The 19,322-nt window shown below is 41.5% G+C and overlaps 2 protein-coding genes across 19 annotated transcripts in view; one reads left to right on the top strand and one right to left on the bottom strand.

Moving 5' to 3' along the window:
* The window catches only part of TSPAN4 (tetraspanin 4), a 393,745-nt gene extending 376,034 nt beyond the window's left edge, over positions 1-17,711 (top strand). For 9 of the 10 annotated variants that reach the window (XM_052692762.1, XM_052692767.1, XM_052692761.1 and 6 more), the window contains 4 exons: positions 919-1,020; positions 8,672-8,803; positions 10,259-10,342; positions 13,161-17,711. In XM_052692762.1, coding sequence (XP_052548722.1) covers positions 919-1,020; positions 8,672-8,803; positions 10,259-10,342; positions 13,161-13,229 — 387 coding nt within the window. In that variant the 3' untranslated portion in view covers positions 13,230-17,711. Of the gene's footprint in view, positions 1-918; positions 1,021-8,671; positions 8,804-10,258; positions 10,343-10,844; positions 10,873-13,160 lie in introns of all 10 variants that reach the window. The other variant, XM_052692759.1, reaches the window with a different exon arrangement.
* CHID1 (chitinase domain containing 1) overlaps positions 8,165-19,322 on the bottom strand; it is a 127,633-nt gene continuing 116,475 nt past the window's right edge. For 8 of the 9 annotated variants that reach the window (XR_008208951.1, XR_008208954.1, XR_008208956.1 and 5 more), the window contains one exon: positions 15,528-15,613. The gene's annotated coding sequence lies outside the window, so the exon portion shown is untranslated. Of the gene's footprint in view, positions 12,944-15,379; positions 15,614-19,322 lie in introns of those variants that run through there. The other variant, XR_008208953.1, reaches the window with a different exon arrangement.

Below are 19,322 nucleotides of genomic sequence, written 5' to 3'. Positions count from 1 at the left end.
GAGTCATGTGGTTGAGTAACTTTACATTTATCCTCTTAATTGAGCAGCATTACGCTTAGCCCCACAATAATGAAAAGGGTTCAGAAATCCTGTTTTACACTGTGGGAAGTGTTTTGCATCAAATTTTTTTCCTGGAGCAACAAAACCAGTTCTGACCAAAAAATGTCGATGGGAAATCCTGGTGTATGGTAGAAGAAGAGTCGCTCTGTGCCCTTTATTAACTCCAAATTAGCATTGGTTTCATTTTAGGTGCCCTCAGCTGGAGCAGCTGCTGTCTGAGGGGCATTCAGTAAAGAACCCATTATGTGTCTGTTCTCTGACATGGAAGAGGAGCGTGCATTAACCTAGACTGTCCCCATGAAGCAAATAGTCCATTTATTTTATCATTTTCACTGTCGCAGCAAAAAGATTTGAGTGGCACCGTATTTGTCAGTTGAATTTATAGCAGACTGATAGAGAAGGGACAGGTCTGCCTCTCCTTCCTGCCATACCTCTGCTGTCCATCAGACCACCAGCACTGGGAAGCACCCAGTGGAACAGGGAAGGGGGAAAGTATGAGCATATATGAGCAGCACAACTCATTGCTTTTCATTTCCAGCAGAAGCATCAGGTTAAACTGTGAATATCCATTTATTATTTACATCCTCTCTCTGGCACTTTGGTGATTAAATGACAAGGGAAAAGATGTTCTGGAGGTCTGCAATGGAAAACATGAGCATTAACTTTGAATAGGAGCTCCTCGTGTTCCCTACAAAACTCAGATACCTGTAATAGATAACAGTTATACAGGAGAAATGCCAGTTTGCTTTTTGTTTGTTTCAGTATCTGACTGTTGTCTTAGATCTCTCTGTCCCTACACTTTGATTTTGAAATGTTGTACTCAGCAAACCTTGAGTTTTATGTCTTTTATTGTTTTAGATTGACAAGTATGCTCAGCGGGATCTGAAGAAAGGGCTTCATTTGTATGGGACAGATGGAAATATCGGCCTAACTAATGCGTGGAGCATCATTCAAACAGATGTAAGTCTGATTTATTTATTTATTTTCCCTTCCTCTTTACCCTCTGGGTTCTGAAACAGCACATTCTGTGTTTGAACCTAATTAAACCCCTGGATCCCACACCAACCTCTTCCTCCTACCCAGTGAACACATTAGCAACTAAAATGCTTTCTGTTGCAAATGTTCATTTTGTTGATTTCTCTTTGGCCGGGATAGCTTATTTCTGTTAAATATTTATCCTGTGTTGACACCTAAATATCACTTTGATTGCTGTGCAGAGAGTAGAGTAGAGGGTCAAACAGGAAATCTTCTCTTTAAAGTCAAAGTGATAACTGATATTGGAGTGAACGATGGTAGCGTGATAACAAACACCTCAAATACAATTCATTTCTGCCTTGTCTCCTTTTTATTGCAGTTAAAATGGAAACTGTCCATGGTATTTGCAACCTCCTCCTACAGTCAGTGCATTTTTTTTTCCTGTCAGAATTCAGTCATTCTCCATCACAGATGGGCTGGGAACACTTTTTGCTGTGTTACCATCACTGTCACATCCTTCCAATTCTCTAACAACGCTCTGCCAGTATTTGTCTCACAAGGCGAAACTCAACACCATACCTGCCTTTTTCCTTTTGCCCTTGTCCAGCTTGCTGAGGAAATGCCATCACCTGCAGTCCAGATTTATTAGCTCTGTCCTTCTCTTTTCATATTCAGTGCAGTTATTGCTCATGAGTATGATCTTTCTAATCTGAGTAATCCTCCTTGAATTAAGAACATGTTTCAACTTTCCTTCAGCTGTAGGAAAAAGTATTCGTGCTGCCTTGGTTTCTCCCTGCAAATCTCATGCAGCTTTCTCAGAGCTTCTCCTTCCAGAGGTGCTAGCACAGTACAGACATGCAGGACTTGCCTCTGATGTCTTAAACAACCTCTGCCCATCCTTCCAAGGTTGTATGAATTACTCAAGGTGATGGATGGGAACCTATCACATTCTGGTGCAGTAAACCCACTTGTTTACCCTTTACTGAAATCCTGAACTGCACATCTTTCAGTCTGATGGTGGTGAAGTTTCACAAGTGCTCTTCTGTCCAATATCAGATAACAGGAGTCTGCAGTCAGCCAAGGAAGGGTTTGGGAGGTTAAATGTTCAAGGTCACTACCAGAAGCAAAGCATTGATTTGCTCATCTGTGTCTATCTTTGGGGCTGTGTGTCCTGTCTGCGTTGAGTGCAGCAGAGTGGCTGTGCGTGAAATTCTTAAAACGGCTCAGGTCCAGCAAGCAAGCTCTCCCATCCTGCATCCCAGCAATTGTATGGGGAAGGTTCCTTTGTTAATCATTAAGGGGACTCAGCATTTTGCAAAACTTGGTCATATTTTTCTCTTCCAATATCATGACTGGACAGGAGAAGGTCTAAACTCCTGATAAGAGAAATACGCTTTGAAGTGCTGGGCCAACAGTGAGCCATATGAAACACAGAGAAAATGGTTAATGTAATTGCTTATTTCAAACAAAATACAGAAGCTCTACTCCTAACTTTAATATGTAATAAGATTTACTAAGATATTTGAAGGAAATATTAATACAGTAAATTTGAAGTATTAATACACCAACAGGTGTTAATAGTTTATGTATGATGTGGGGGGAAAGGAATAATGTGGAGGATTTATGGGACATAAAACCCATGCTCCTGCTTCCTTTCTGTAAAATAGGTTTATCAGTATATTCAGGTATGCCTAGTTCTCTACCCAAGTTTTTTTCAAGATGTTCACAAATTGAACGGGATAGAGAAAAGTTGCACCAGAATAATCAGAACTTTGGAGATTTACTTTGAGGTCAGAAATTCCAAATGCTTTCTATAACCAGCAAAAGATGAAGTAGTGATTTACTTACAGTCCTTAAAGAGAACAGGAAGGGAAATGGCTTTTGAAAGCAGAGGACGCTGCTATTGATCTGAGAGCTAAAACCGTACCATGGAAATATTTGATGGTAAGATGCCATTGTGCAGCAGGATGCTGGATCCTCCTCTGAGGTGTGCAGGGTTTCTTTTTAAAAGAAATGGTCTTGTTGAGTAACAAGGTTGGGTTTGATAAGTCTGTGGTGTATGAATTGCTACAGACTATGCTAGATCATGTTAATGGTTCCTTTGGCCTTTGAAACCTATTAGTGTGTAAAGGGGGTCTTTTGAGTTTCAGATGTCAGCTAGTTCTTGGGAGCCCGGAAGATAGCAGGGAAGTGCCACCTACAGCCCTGGTACATCACTCTTTCCTAACATGGCAACTTTTAAATTCCCATGCACTGTCTTGACATGTTTAAGTCAGCATGCTCCCAGTGCTGGCACTGAGGACAAAAGCAAAATGCTCCCAGAGATCCATATTTATTGCTCTGCATGGTAGTTTTTCACGTGTATCTTTCTAAAGTATTTTGGAATAGACTTGCAGTGGTGTAGTGAAGGCAATCCCAGCATGGTTAATTATGTAAAGCACTTTACACTTGAATAGCACTATGTAAATGCCAAGTATTATTTTTTGTGTTCAGTAGTAATCGGTACCTCTTACACTGCTAATCAGTAGAGTGTAATCACTGATAGGAGGATTAGGAGCATACAGGGGACTTCAGGAAGGGATGGTCCCAGCCCAGAAGTGCTTTTTTCATTCTGGCTCCTGAAAGACAGCTCTCAAAAACCCCACACTAGAACTAATTGTGTTGCCATGCAGGAGAATGTCTCAGCACGGATTCTTTTCATGGACCCAGTAAACATCAGTCATTGGTTGAGCCATGGGCTGTGTGTGTATGTGGATAGCATCACAACAGGAGCATCAGAAAAAAAGTAAAATACTACATGACAGTAGGAGAACCCGTGATCCTCCTTTGCCTTCCCATCCACGTTGACACTCCTTTCTTTGCAATGTTAATGATTCTGAGTATGAGCAGGAAGATGGCACTGTGGTGAAAGCACTCAGCCACAGGGGGCCATAACTTCTTCAGGCATCCTCCTGGTAGCTTAGAGACCTGCCCTCCTGTGTGTGGCACCTTCCCCATAGAGAAGGAGAACCACGCAGAGCAGGTGCCATTCGGTTTTTATGGGAATAGCTGATCACAGCTAGAGAATATGGCTATCTGGTGCAAACACAGGCACTTGTGAATGGTGATTCTTGTGTTTCTTCTGGGTTCTGGCAATCTTGTTTCCGTTCTTGTGGAGGCCTTTCTTCATTGAAGCTTTCGTGCTTTAAGCAGTTGTTTTCTTTTTTGAACAGAAGGATACGCATCATAAGGAACTGGGAATGAGGGAACAGTGTTGTCCCAAAGGCCCAGGTGTCAGGAAGGCTACTGGTTTGGCTCTGTTCCTTTACCAGTGAAAGAGTAGGACTCACCTGCACACAGGCACACATTGCAATGCATGTTATAGGGAAAGCTCTGGACTCATTCTGCAGTGCTGTTCAGCCTTTTGATCAGGATGCTGTTTCAAATTGGAACACTTTATTGATTTCTTTTTAATACCTTCGGTTTGCCAAACTCACTGCCTTATCTCAATGGATTTTCAAACTGTAAAAGAATCTGTTGCATGAGCAGGTGACTTTTGCACATCGTGAAGATCACAAAAGCATACAATTTTTTATTTTTTTTTTAAAAACATGACTAAAATATAGTTTTAGAATGTGAGTTACACTGACCAGCATTATGCTTCTCACCAGCCAGGACTAGGTGAAGTTCCAGGTGGAGATCATTAGGAAACGAGAAACGGGCATTAATTTTTAAAATGTTGCTTCATCCCAACAATTTTGTGATCAATATTGGAACAGTTCTCCTTTTAACTAACCAGGCAGTAATTTGAGGAGCATGTAGGAAAAGCACTAGCTTCACCAAAGTGAGCAAATTCAGCTCACTTTTATTGCTGTGTGATGCCTTTCAAGTCTGTTTAGACCACTGCAACTGAGAACAAAATTTGACCCAATCTCCCTCCACCCTCTTCAGTGTTAGATCAAAACATACGGTGGCATAACAGCTGAAGTAATCCCAGAAATCCATTAAACGTTACACGATTTCAAATTGTAATTATCTTTTTCATTACTTTTTACAGTGATGGGGGAAAAGGGCACCCTATCCTGTCCTTCCTGCTCTGTCACATTCACAAAACCAATCAGTAATCGCTAAAACCGGACCGAGGCAAGGACTGGGTGTCTGCATGGTCAGGTTTATTCATTCATTTTAAAAACCCTGTCCCAACCTGTCTGCTCTTGTGAGATATTGGTAGGAAAAAAAAAGAAAGAAAGAAAGAAAAAAAAAAAAAAAAAAAGCCTATTTAGAATTTCATAAAATCATAGAATGACTTGGGTTGGAAGGGACCTTAAAGATCATAAAGCTTCAAGCCCCTGTCACATGCAGGGCTGGTATTAAACACCAATAAAATCCATACAGTAATCTGTTTCTTCATATTTCCACTGCAGTGAGGTAGAAATGTTGTGTTTAACATTAATTCCTGGCCCTACGTATCCCAAGCAATAATTGCTGATTAATGCAAAAATAAAGCAATCTGCAAGCAGTTCTGCATTCCAGAAGTGCAGCACAGAGACCAGCGTGCCACTGGATGCAGTTTGGCTGGAAAAAACACTGCCGCAGCACGTTGGGCTGAGCAGCCCTGTGTGTCCTGAGTGCTTGGGAACCAGTGCACCACTTCAGAGCCCGCGGAATCAATACAAGGGAGTGATCGATGCCACTGTAAAAAGGAGGGGGGAAAAAAAAAGTGGTTTGATATCTCAGGAGAAAGAACATCCCACGTGAAACATGTGAAACAAACAGCAGTGTTTCACATCAGTATTCCTGGAATCTTTCAGCAGCAGGAGGCTGGAGACAAAGGCATTTGACAAGATTTCTGCTCGTTTCAGAGAGTGTGTAGTGTGTGTGTGTGTCTCCTACCTGACTGTCACCTTGTGCTGTAAGTACCTGCATTTGTTCATGCAGATGTGCACAATTACATCTAATTACATATGCTCTATCACAGCTACAAGCCCTAGCATCAAATGATCTGAGGTGCCCGAGTCAAGGTGTCCTAAAATTACTGCTGTTTTCAAGACAGCATCTGACATTTGCTGAAAATTGCCCCCTGTTGAAGTGTCTCAGTCTAGATTCACCAAATAAGCACAAATAGTTTGTAATTGTCTTTTAGGCTTCGATCTGGATCTGTGCTGGTGACTCCCTCAAACCCACTGCAGCTCGTTTCCTTGTTCTTGCCTCTTGATTGACCTACTGCCATGGGTCAGTGCTCCCTGCAGATACTGTTCACCTGACCTGGTCTTCACTGAATACTGCTTACTTGCCTGTATGCTCTCCAGTTTCTGTGGTGTTGGTGCTCGGTTTTAGGATTCTGCATGAGTCACTGCTTAATTCCGTTGCTCGTCCTTTCTGTGTTTTCCAAGAGCATGACATCTCCTTTGATGTGTTATCATTATTTCTTCCAGTCCCACAAACCCTGTGCAACTTCATTCTGTTTCTCACCCTTGATCTCTTCTTAGCCCTTTCTCCTCTTGCTGGGATTTATCTGTCAGCTGTGCAGGTGAATAGCACTATTTAATCCTCTGCTTTTATACTCTATACAGAGAACCTGCACTGGCATGGAATGGGTGACCAAGACTAGGCCAAATTTGTCTCTGCCTCCTATTTCTGCCTTTTGTCTTACTGGAGAGTTTGACACTGTTAGGAATCCCAATTCTAGACCTTGCCACAGTCTGCTTTGCAGGCTCCATAGGAACAATTGTTCTCAACTCCTTCAGCTGAGCTGCAAGACTACAAAACCTACACTTCATTACCTTAGCCTGTCAGACTTTGACACCTTCATCCATGCCAAATTATGGGGAGAAGGGGTTCAGTTCCGATCCGTGCAAACTTGTGTCACCTGTGTTTGGCCAGAATGTCACTCAGATGCCTCAGACCTCACTGTTTACTCTCTGCATCGTGTCTGAGCCACGTTTCCAAGGCCTGCTTGACAGACAGGCTGTCTGTCACTTCCATCTATCCGAGGAGCTGATTGATAGCGAATGATGACAGCCTGCGAGAACTTCTTGTAAGATTTCCAGATAAACTCTTACTCTTCAAACATGTGGCATGTTTTCCATACTGCTCCTATCTGCTTCTGGGACCTCTCGTCATGAATTGCTGCCTTGTGTGTGGGAACATAAAGGAAAAAAAGTCACACACTTTCTTTCCCTTTTGAGTCATGTTGTGGAAACTTGTGAATGTTTCATTTCTGAGTTTACAAGCTAAGGCTTGATCGCTGCCACGGACCAAATAAGAATTTTGGGCAGAATCTTAGGGAGGTGCTACTCCAGTAGAAAATATCTGAATTTTGTTCATTTGGATGAAAAACCTCAGCACTGTGAGCACTGAAATGGCTGTATCACGGGCCTCATTCTGTGGGCACTTGAAGAAATGTAGGATGAGTAAGGCAGCGTGTGACACCCCTGCCCTCTATTGGTGTTGAATGGCAGCTCTGGTACGTGCACAGCCACCGGCCCCTCGATGCCCACAAAACCCATTATTTCAGAGGGAAAACTCTCTCTGGGACCGTGTGAAATACCAGAGTTTGAATTAGGTCTTAAGTCCTGCTGATGCTGAACTTGGTGTGATGATGAGTTATCAGAAACATGAGGAAAAGGTTGTGTATGGAAGTGAAAAATATTGATGGGCTCAGATACAATCAGGTTTAAAAAAAAAAAGACCTTGGCAAGTTGTTTCAGAGCCAAGTCAGTTGCTGGTATAGCCTTGGAAAAGTCTGAAGTACTGCCAGTAGCTGAGAGCTCTGCAGCCCCGTGCCTATAAAGCCATGCGGGCTGCCTTGTTTCACTCATTAAAACGAGTGCTGAAGTGCCTTGATACCTACAAGTTCATACATTTGAGTTAGCACAGGAGAGGCAGATGGTGTATACATCTAGATGCTAATGATCCTCGCTTGTTTTATATCACAGGCACATCACAGATCCCACAGGGGAAGATGATCACAGAGCCATTCCCTGTGCTTTTACGTACGTTTAGTGCACTTGCATCCCACCACTCAAATGTAACAAACCTTGAGATTTAGCACTGATGTGGTCATTGTGCATTGCATCACTGTGTGCATTCTTGAAATCCCGTTACTTAGTAATACCAAATAGCAACATTAAGGAGCTGCACCAGAGAGAAGAGTTGGAAACAAATCTTTTACTGAGTCACAAAGGCTTTCAGAGATGATCAGCACAGAGAGAAGTTTGCCTCGTTAACTTAATGATTTCAGAAATAGTATGCAGTACAGATCACACTTTCTTTACCTCCTGGATACTGTATCTGTGTCCTAAATATTTTTTTCCTGTCAGCAAAATAAAAATGATCATCACAATTCCGTGCAGTCACTCTTAAACTCGTTACGTGGCTGGCATTGTCCAGCTCCTGCAGCGTCCTGCCACTGCAAATAAGGCCTTTGCTTCTGGTCTCCACATTAACCACATTAGTCTCTGTTGGTAAAGCTGAGGAAATACTACGTTTCTTTAAAATGTCAAGCCCCTTCTGGTGTCATCAAGTATAATTCAGTGCAATGAATAAGGTCCAGTTTGTATCCAACAAGAGACATGGAAGATTCTTCCACTGCCTCAGAACAAGCAGACACCAGTGACAAATCATCCTTACAGTATTGCCTTGGTTCTTCTTCCAGTTCAGATGCTGTGGAGTCTCAAACTACACCGACTGGTTTGAGGTGTACAACACAACCCGGGTGCCGGATTCCTGCTGCCTGGAATTCAGCGAGAACTGTGGACTCCATTCCCCAGGGACCTGGTGGAAAGCAGTGAGTGGCTCTCCAATAGCTCAGCAGCCTCTATAGAAAGGGCAGGCAGGCAGATGGTTGCAGTGATGCAGGTGATAAGGTAGTGATGTAACCCAGATCATCTCTAAGTGGGAAGGCTTACTTTGAGCTGTGACTTTTCACCTCCAATGAAGCCATCCATTCAAATACTTCTAGGCTTTAAAGCCTTTCTGAGCTGTTGTTTCATGTTGCAGATGAATACTTTCACTGATCAGGAGCACAGCCTAGCTAGATTAAGCTGAAAATGACAGGAATGTTTTTGTCCACTCTACCTACTGGATTAAGTTGAAGGCAAATAGCTGCTCACACATCTAACACAAGCCTGGAGGAATGCTGCCATAGCAGTAGCTTTGTGTGGCCTAAGCAGTCATGATGCAAGGTGTGCAGGTAAGCCTGGGGTGTGGGGCAAGGCCAGCTGATGAAGTGGAAATGAAATGAAGTTTTGCTAGCTCCGGTGCTTTGCAAAGGAAGTACAAAGTGTCTTGGCTGTTCTTCATGGGATTTCATGCATGCAGATTGACAGCGGAAGAGGCTGAGTTGAAACCAAATACGGCTCCAAATCAAATTCTCAATTTTAGGACTGGAAAGTTCTTACTGCATTTTATTCAGGGTACCAAGGTGATCAGTGCAGGTTAACAAGGCTGAAATCACGTTTCAGGTTGGCATTAATCCTTGATGCATGCCGTGAAAGCCACTAACTGAAGGCAGAACACTCTTGCCCAGGTACATTTACAGGGCACAGGGCACAACTTCTTTCTTACAGAGAAGAGCATAGTATTTTAAGAAAGGTTTCACTTAGGCCAATTCTCATCCCACCAGTCCAGGCCAAAAACATGAGGTTGGAGCTGTTGCAGAATTCAAAGCACGAATAAAATAACAGAGGAACGCTCATACTGCAATTTAATCTAATGGAAAATGGTAAGAAATCAGCCCACATGCAACAGGAGAAGCTACTGAACAGCTCTCACTGGAACTTTTATTTAGGTAGATGTCTAATATAATGTTGATTGCATATATATGTACACATACATATAGTATGTAAATATGTGTGCATATGCATGTATTTTTTTTATTACATACATTACATGATAAGCTTTTCCTGAAACATGGAGGAAAATAAATGAAAGGCTCATTCTAAAAATCTAACTGCTTTTAGTTGGATTTTAGAGGGGAAAGGTGCCCCGAATCCAGTGCTTGCTCATCTTTAGGCACTGGCCCAGTTTGTATGGAACAGGGCTTGTGCAGTGATTTGGAGGAGGCATTACAGTCAGTGCTCCGTGCTCAAGCTTTTAAATCAGAAATGCACTGTATTCATTCCAGTAGTGCCAAGATGAAGTACCCAGCAGCTTTGTGTGATCTGGCTCTTTCCTGTCTGTATATTCCCAGGGGAGTACAGCAGTGTGTTTATGGCTAATACCGTATTCTGTTTTATTCCAGCCTTGCTACGAAACAGTGAAAATATGGCTCCAGGAGAACTTACTAGCAGTGGGGATCTTTGGATTGTGCACAGTTCTGGTGCAGGTACACTGTAATACTGATTTTCAAATCCTAAGTACTCAGAACCAAATAGCAAGCAGACAGTCTGCCCAATATTAATTTAGTAATTCCAAGTTTTGCACGTTAGACTAAAACTCTCTCTCTTATGTTTTCTTTCTGTTAGAATAAGATACAGGACTGGGAATACTGCCCACATTTTCTGTGCTATAAAGCACTGTAAAGAGCAGTCACTTTATCAAGTGATTTATCTAAGGCACACACTTGATTTAATGAAGAGGTAGTCCACAACATCCTAAGACAGAATCCTGATTATGGTAGAGTGCACTGTCTTTTAGAGCACCAGTGTTTGTACAGTAATTTTCCAAAGAGTGCAGTCAGCTTAGCCTAAATATCTAATGTTAAAATAGCCTAAAGGTAGCTTAAGTCTTCAAGCCCATTCAAAGTTCCAGGGTAAGTTCTAAGTTTAGCTGTTATTACCATAATTCTACCCTCCCAATAAACCATACTCCTTTTCAATTAATTTCAGTGAAAGCAAGCAAGACTGGCACAGAGTTGTAAGTAAGATTTTCACTTGCAGTTACTTCCAGCCTAACTTTGGTCACAGAAGGGTCAGTCACCAGTGCAGAATTCTCTTAAATATCTGTACGTATCTTTAATCCAGCAATGGTGATTCTGGTCCCAGTGCAGACATGCTGGTTACAATGCTTACCCTGAAGTATGTGAAGGCTGCTCTAGAACTCTGGCACTTACAGCTGTTTGTCAGCCCCATATAGCATAAGGTCCCACTCCTGAACACCACATTGAAGACAGAGTTTAATTTCCAGGTGCACCTCTCTCTCACAGTCAACACGTGAGCAAAAAGGATGGCATCACTAAGCTAAATTTACTCCAGATTAACTAATTAATTAATTTAAATTTTGCATGGTATAATATTGGAGCAGGAAGAGAGAATCTGGGGTCAGAAACTGGGATTCAGCTTGTGCTCTTTCTAACATTGGCTTAAGCAGGATAACACGTGTCTTACTTTCTTGTACGTCATGGCTACAACTATCAGTGCAAATGCCTGACTCCTTGTGGGCCCAAATTCAGTACAGTTTTGTTCTGTTTTCCAATGTTCTAAGCAGATATGCTCAAGAAACAGGTAAGTGCATGCAGCGAGGTCATATGGCAGAGAGACGATGTAAGAAGGTTCTGTTGTTAACATGTCTCCACACTTAAAAAAAAAAAAAAAGGCTTTTAAGCTTCTACCCAGCACTTAAGGAATCTTTAAAAGATGCACGAAAAACTCAGCAGACCATGGAGGTTTCCTTCTCACTGATTTTGATTATATTGAAGGAATTTAAGAGCAAACACCAGCTTTCTGACCAGCAGGACTGACTAATTTTGAATGAGAGAAAACATTTCAGACAATCTAAAAATGCTAATTAATGCTGCCAGCAAGTGCTGTGAAATACAGAGAAAATACCTCAGAACAGAGAAGCCTTCATCAAAGTCTGTGCTGAACTGCACTGTGTGGTTGAATGTAATTGATGATGAAAGACTTGATCCACTCTCACCTAACATGAACCGCGCTCCCTCTGTTGTTGCTGTGATGTGGTTGGTATGGCCCTAAGTCCGTGACAGCTTTTGTTTTTCATGTTAATGATATTACAGTTAGAGTGACACCGTGACACAACTTGAAGGATGTACAGCAGATGTGGCGGGAGAATGTTCTTCAGTCATGCATGCTGGAAACTGTGTAACACATTCAGCCACTCAGGTTTTATTGCACAGCTGTCCCTGAAGGTGTTCCTTTACTGGGAAATAGAAGGCATTGTTCTAGGGACTACTTCCAAAAGGCAGCTGATCAATGCCTCACCGCTCATTTCGTATTCATGGGCAGCAAAGATGAACAACTACGTAACCTTCTTTTGTTGTTTATTTATGAAGTAGCATGGGCATAATTCACATTCTTTCAAGAATATTCATAGATGGAATCTACCACCTAAGGAAACGTTAACATTTACGTGGTCAATTAATTAGGTGCTTAAAATGGAATTCACACCAACAAATTCTACCAGGCAAACCTTTATCTCAATGAAAATTTGTACAGCAGTGTTTGTTGTAAAGGAACAGCAATAAGCAATTAGTGTTAAGTAAGTACTTCCAATAGGAGGAAAACACGATGGTCTTTCTCATCCCCTTTTTTGAGGAATTACTGTACCAGAGGCAACGCAGCAGGTCAGTATTCAGGCTGGGAGAAGCAGCCACCTCTGCCTGCTGCTTCTCTTGAACAGCCTGAGCAGAAGGAAAGACACATACAATGTTGATGAGCTACTGATGATTATGATTAATGCAGGGACAGTCTGCAGCGACTCCCCCAAAGGGATCTGTGCACACACATGCTTGGAAAAGTTAAATGCAGTAAAGTAAACCACGGGGTCCTTTGGGTCAGAGATGAAACTGCTTGTCTATCAAAACAACGGCTACAGAGATAACCACAGCCCCACAGCCAAGCAGGTTGCTACTATAAAACATTTTTGAACAAAAGACATTCAAACATTTATTTTCAATGTACCTCTTCCTAGTCTCTGGTCACCTGCTTTCCATGGAGAAATCAGCTCTCCTGTGCCCTCATTGTTCATTCTGTAAAACAGCAATACAGATAAGGATAAAAGGCAGGCAGAAACTAGGAACAGAAGCAAGGAATGAGCTGGCAGGAAAAGCAGTGTGTGATGTGTCTTTCTGTGCATGAACAAAACCAGTGTAAGCATGCTTCTCCCTCTTTGTTTAGTTTTTGTTTTCTTTGGTTTCAATAGATTTTCTCTCTCTGAAAAATGATTATTATTTCTTTCTCTCTTAGATTCTTGGACTCACCTTTGCAATGACCATGTATTGTCAGGTAGTCAAGGCAGACACCTACTGTGCATAGATACCATTCCCAATCTTTTTGCTTCTCCTCTGAAGGACACAGGAGAAAACTCCTTCATGCTCATTCTTCTGACCTTTTTCCCCCCCCTTTGTACTATGAACTGTGTATAATGCTATCTTTCTGGAGATTTTGTGAATCACCCCATTTTATTGAAGGAGGAAGAAAAGAAAGATTCTGTACTTGAACTGGCACAGGTAAGAAGCAGCCTTGTCTTTGAATGGAAGAAAACCTGCAAACAGCCATGGCTCCTTTCCTGTGGCCTACAGCAAAGCAAAAGGAAGCTGCTGATGATGGGCACATCTGCAAACCAGCATTAGGAAAAGACTGCACTGACACAACCTCTGTGAAACCTGCCAGGTTGCCTTCCAGCATTTCACAGTCTGGAAGAGAAGGTGTAGAAACTGTACATTCTTCAGCACGGAAAGAAGGTACAGAATAGCTCGCACTGAATGCAGGTGTAATTTTACTACAGTTTGCACACAGCTAAAATGTCAAGAGCAAGCAGCCTTTGATCCAAGTATCTCAAGATGATTTTGTAGCCAGGAGAGGATCATCTTCAGAAATACGTTCTTTTAAAGGAGTATTTTTAATTTCATGTGCTGCAAAGTCAGGCTTTTAATCTGAATCTGTACAGTGAGATCTGGCTGTTAAGGGAAAACAGTATTGAACAGTTATTAATTGCCAGTGGCATATAGGTGATAGTTGACTGTATATGTAATGTATGTTAGATTCATATACACACACTGTTCTGAAAGGAGGTGAAAATAACCAGCATCTAATCTCAGAAGGTGGGAACCTTTCTGCCCCATTTTACATTCCAACTGAAATAACCAGGCAGGATTTCTTGTAGGAGGCACTATCGCTTATACCTTTGGGAAACAAGTAATTACTTTCAGCTGTATCTTCATTTCAGTAAACAACTTGTGAGTGGGCTCCTCAGTCATTCTACTATGATTTTATTTTTTATCATCTCTGTTTCAAGTTAGCCTGCCAAAAAATATCACTCATTTCCATGCTTGGAGATTTGTACTATGTTGTCAGCTGTTCCTTCCCTGAATGTCACCATTTCATTAATTTACTCTGGAAATATCATCATCTGCAGGTATGATAGAGTTCTCCTTGCTAAGGAAAAATCTTTGCACACTGCTCATTTTTCTAAGAGTTATTAAGACTTCAGATGTTTTTATGCTTAGCAGGTTTTTTTTCAGCTGTATGCTTATAACAGCCAAGGCACATCAGTCTTTGTTAGAACTGAAGTCATCTCACATTTGTGCTTTTCATACCCATCTCCCTCCTCCTGGCTTCAAAGGCTGTTGGCTACAATATGCCCACACTTTCTGGAATTTGCAGAAATCTAAGTCATTGCTTTCCTTTTGCCAAGAAACAGCCACACTGGTTGTCCCATTCCCCACTCCGCTTGAGTAACTGAAGTAATTTATACAGGACCCTCGTAGAATCTGAAGAATTAAATGCTTCCTGTTATTCAAACAATTCCCTGCCAGCACCCAGCTCCAGGTAATGCTGAAGCATCCTGGGGAAAGGAGATAGCAGGGAACAGGCTATCACAGCAAGCCACCTGGCCTGCTTCCCCCCCAGGCAGCCTTTTGAGGACCTCTCAGCTGGAGACAAGAGCCAGCCACAGTGCCCTGTTTTCACAGAAAGCCGAGTGCATCCACTTCTACTGGGCCAGACGAAGCATATATCAAGCTCAGGCACACAAGTTAACCTGTACTTAGGTGCTTACAACAGCAGGTCTCAGTCACAAGTGACATTTTGCTTACCTTGATTTAAGGCAATTTCCAGCAGTAAAGCTGGCCTCACCAACCTACAGTATTGAACATCTCCTTAGCTCTAGCAGTAACCCTTCTCTGGACCTGCACCACCAATGAATCTAACTCTCATTTATGCCCCCTTTTATGCATCACCCCCTGCAGCACGGGGCATTTAGCTGTGCAAAATAAAGTGAAAGTAATGCACTACTTTTGTGTATGTATCATGTGGCTTCCCAATCACAAGCTGTAACAGCCTCACCACCACTAAAGGCTTTTATTACCATGCCAGCTAGCCACAAATGAGGACAACATGTGACTGAAGTTAAACAGTGAGTATCCCAGTGAGTACAGACAATCTGTGCCTTGAGCAAGACTTACTTGTGGAGTTGTAATCACGATGGGCTTGATGCTCTTTGCTTCTTGAGCCCCGGCTGGCTGTCAACAGTTGCACTCTTGGAGCAGTGGTAGAAGTTTTCTCCTTTCCTTTCTCTCTCCATTTTCCTTAACTGCAGACAAACAGCTGTAGCCTAGATGTACCATGTGTGAGTTTTTCCCGTGATTCTTAGTTCATACTCACTGTTTGCTTCTGCTGACAGCTCTGAGTTTCCAACACTGAAAAGCAGCATAACAGAATGATGAACACATTAATAAAACATTGATTTTTTAGGAAAGATAAAAGTAGACAAGTCTATCTGTAGTGATCCCAGCCATTAAAAATTAACAGATTGACAGCAGGCCCGATGGCTCAGCTGATAAGAGCAAACCGGTGTGCAACAGAGCTTCTGCAGAAGGCAACACTCATCAGTTTGCCTGATGGAGATGTAGGGAGAAGACATCACAGGCCTCATCCTGTGAGCCTCCCAATAATGCATGCTGAACTCTTAGAGCAGACTGCTAGGCAGACTTTCAGCTACACCTACAGAAGTAAAAACACAAAATGAGAAACAGGGAAGACACACTGCGTTTTCTGGTTTCCTCTAATCATGTGCGACACTTTAGGCATCCTTACAACAAGACAAACTGCCTCAGTTTTCAAAAACATGTATCTACAGACAGTATGAAAGCATTCACTTTGTAAAACCTATTGCAACAGCAGCACCTACTGAAAAAAAAACCAACAAAACTCACTGCCAATAGAGGTGCTGGTGCAACTTATCACTAATTTGAACTGGACTGTTTTCTATATTTGATGTTATTTACTCTCTTCATGCAGGTCTAGCAGATGTTACGGTGCTTAAAGCATTACCAGCACAATCCAATTTCAAACTTCTGAACATACTGACTATAACACGCCTCAGCTTTATCATATTTCTTTTCAAAAGCATTACATCCTTTTCCTCCTGATGAGGTCAGACTGTTTTGTGTTGTGTAACAGCAGCAGTTCTTTTTCTAAAAAGAAAAACCAGATTGTTCCGTATAATGTATTAAAAAATGTACAAAACTTGACATGGAATTGGTTGATTACAATTACCCTGTAGTACATAATGCCCAGTGCTCATAGTGCATTTATGCAGAGTAACACAGAAGTCATTCCAGTTGCTTCCTTTTGTGTTTTTGTCACTTGCATAGTAAGGTCTTTTATATTATTTTCACTCATTTTTAAACGTGAAGGAGGACTCAATACATTTAAAGACAGAACCAAAGGCAACAAAGAGCACAAGGCAGAGAACTCCTGATTTAAACTCCTTGCTCTTTCTGCTTAAAAACAAGATGTGAAGGCATATGGTGCACAGCTGAACCTGAATACAGCAAGACCAGGATTTATCTTTTAGAGTCAGTCCAAAATACTTCTGGCTTTTCATCTTCACAATTATAAGAAATATATATATATGTATATTTAAGAAAACATTTTTATTTTCCTGCACAGCAACTGTCAGCAGCAGCCAAATTGTATTGCTTGTACCACAGAATTTTTTAGCTGTAACATATTATAATGCACAATCACTGAAATTCACTCCAGTTTGCATTCTATGAGTATTTCTTTACTCCTCCCCCTCAAGTTACATCAACTTGTACAGGCTTATTCTTCCATTTAATAATCTCCATTTGAATGCAGCACTGTATGCATGATTTGTAAAACCAAGAGGGAGAAACTGCACCGGAGTTGTACAAATACATTTTCCAGCATCAGCAATCTGGCTGCAGCGTGAATCCACCCAACCCCCTCACTGCTCACAAGCTGATTTCCATTTCCCCATTAGAGTCCATAGTGCATGTGGCTTCAGGCTGCTTCTTCCCCCATTCATAGGCAGGACAGGAGGTTGTCAGCATGGAAGAAGTTAATGCCCTTCACTTACCACTCGGCTTCACCGCTGTGCTAGATAGAAATGTGGCACTGAAGGTAAGCAGGAAAAAAAAAGAGGAAGAAAAAAACCATCGATTGTGGCATTTATTTTAAAACCCAACTCATTATTAACTTTGTCCACAAGGATTTGTGCTATGTGTGAATGATCTTCATAGCTACTTAGGCAATTCACAGTAAGAAAACAAGTCAGGACTCGCTATGGGAAATTGTGTTTGGATTCCATTGTGAATTCTCTTAGATTGTTACCTGTGTCTTACCACAGTGGGCAGATCTCCTCAGCTCTTTGGATTTTGTCACTGCAACAACGATTATACATTTTTGTGCATTCATATACAGAACAGAATTGAAAATATACATTTTATTTTTAAAAAAATTATTAAATATTCTTTAAACTTTACAACAGAATGTCTTTTGTATTCTTTTTAAGAAGCTACACTGCCAGCTATACGAGTATATGCATAGCCAAAGGTGGGCCAGCACGCACTGTACATGAGTTTAAAAAACAAAAAGCAGCATACTTGTTTTTGTCATTTCTCATTACCTGTCTTTGATTTGATCTGTCCTTCGTTATTGATTTTTTCTTTATTTATGCAGCTTACCCATTGCCAGGTAGATTTATACTCCCTTCTGTTTCCTTTTAAGGGCAATCTGAAATTATGTGGTAGTCAATACAGGTAACGCTTCAGAAAATATTGGGGGATCAGGCTTAATAATGTAACAAAAAGCTGCACACCCCAAGCCAATTGTTATGTGTAGAGCTCATCTGTCACTGATAATTCTGAAAGTGAGTAACTTCTCTTTTTCTGAGGTAGTTGCTTATACTCAGAAACTACTTAGGAAAACAGAGGAAATTAACACCAAGCAGTGTTACAATGGAATGTCAGAGACTCCTACTCCTGATCTCCTGTGTCAAATCGAAAGGATTTCTGCTTAGCCAAGTACCTTGTCTGACACTGCTTTTTGGATTTACTGCACCCTTCAGACACATTCAGAAGTGAGCTCGCCTCTAAATTCGGTGCCTTCTGAGCAATGCAGACTAATGAAAGGGTAGATAGACACAGTGTGAAAATGGAGAACCAGACAGCTTGGAGATTGTTGCAGGAAACCTCACAAAGCTGGCGGACATTTCTTCCACTCTCAGGCCTGCATTCCTTGCACTTCCTTCATCCTGTTAAGTGCACCACTAGATGGTCTCATTGACCACAGCTGGAGTCTTTTTCTGAATTCTGAGAAGATTGCCACTTCAGTCTTATATTCTAACAATGAATTTCACTATATGTTAAAAACAAACAAAAAACCTGTCATATAGAGAGATATTTTAATGCATTGCCTTTCACGTAGTCGCCACTGGGTCTATACTTCAGAAATGCTAAAATATTATTTAATGAATATTATAGAAATCTGTGGGCAAAGAGCAGCTCTATCACCTTTACAGTCTAATTTGTTTCCCCACTAAGGCTTTAACCCGGGAAATACAGATTACTATTGATTTCCAGGATCCCATTGTTTCAGAATTCAAAGACCAGTGTACCTTCCCCAGCAGCTATCCTAGTTCAGTTGTCTTTGCTTCCTGAACTACACATCAGCACAGACAGGTGTTTTTCTATTTCAGTCGGCAACAAGCTGACATTTCAGCTGACATCCTGCTTATTTCTCTCAGATGTACTCAGAACAACCCAGGAATTTCAGCTTTAGCTGATTATACTCACTGTATAGGTTGAGTACTTTCTGTCCGCATGGCACTGCAGCCACAAAAGAAAACAAGCTAAAGGTAGCAAATAAAACAAGAATGTACAGAGAATGCTTCCAAAGAGACTTAAGGGCAGCCTATAAATCTTCATCCCAACTTTTGGCTTGAGACATCTGAAGTACAAAATACAAAGCCCTGTATGTTTCTTACTTTCTGGTATGTTAAAAAAGACAAACAATCTATCATTAGTAACTTACCAAGCAACTGCAATTGGAAAGGCTGTTTCCCAGCAGTGTCTATGTAAGTAATTTTACCCAAGGCCATGC

The sequence above is a fragment of the Tympanuchus pallidicinctus genome, unplaced genomic scaffold (genome assembly GCF_026119805.1).
Source record: "Tympanuchus pallidicinctus isolate F22 unplaced genomic scaffold, pur_lepc_1.0 scaffold3, whole genome shotgun sequence".
In the NCBI taxonomy this organism is placed as follows: Eukaryota; Metazoa; Chordata; class Aves; order Galliformes; family Phasianidae; genus Tympanuchus; species Tympanuchus pallidicinctus.
Note: the sequence above shows the minus strand (reverse complement) of the source record. Positions and strands in the feature narration are given on the sequence as shown.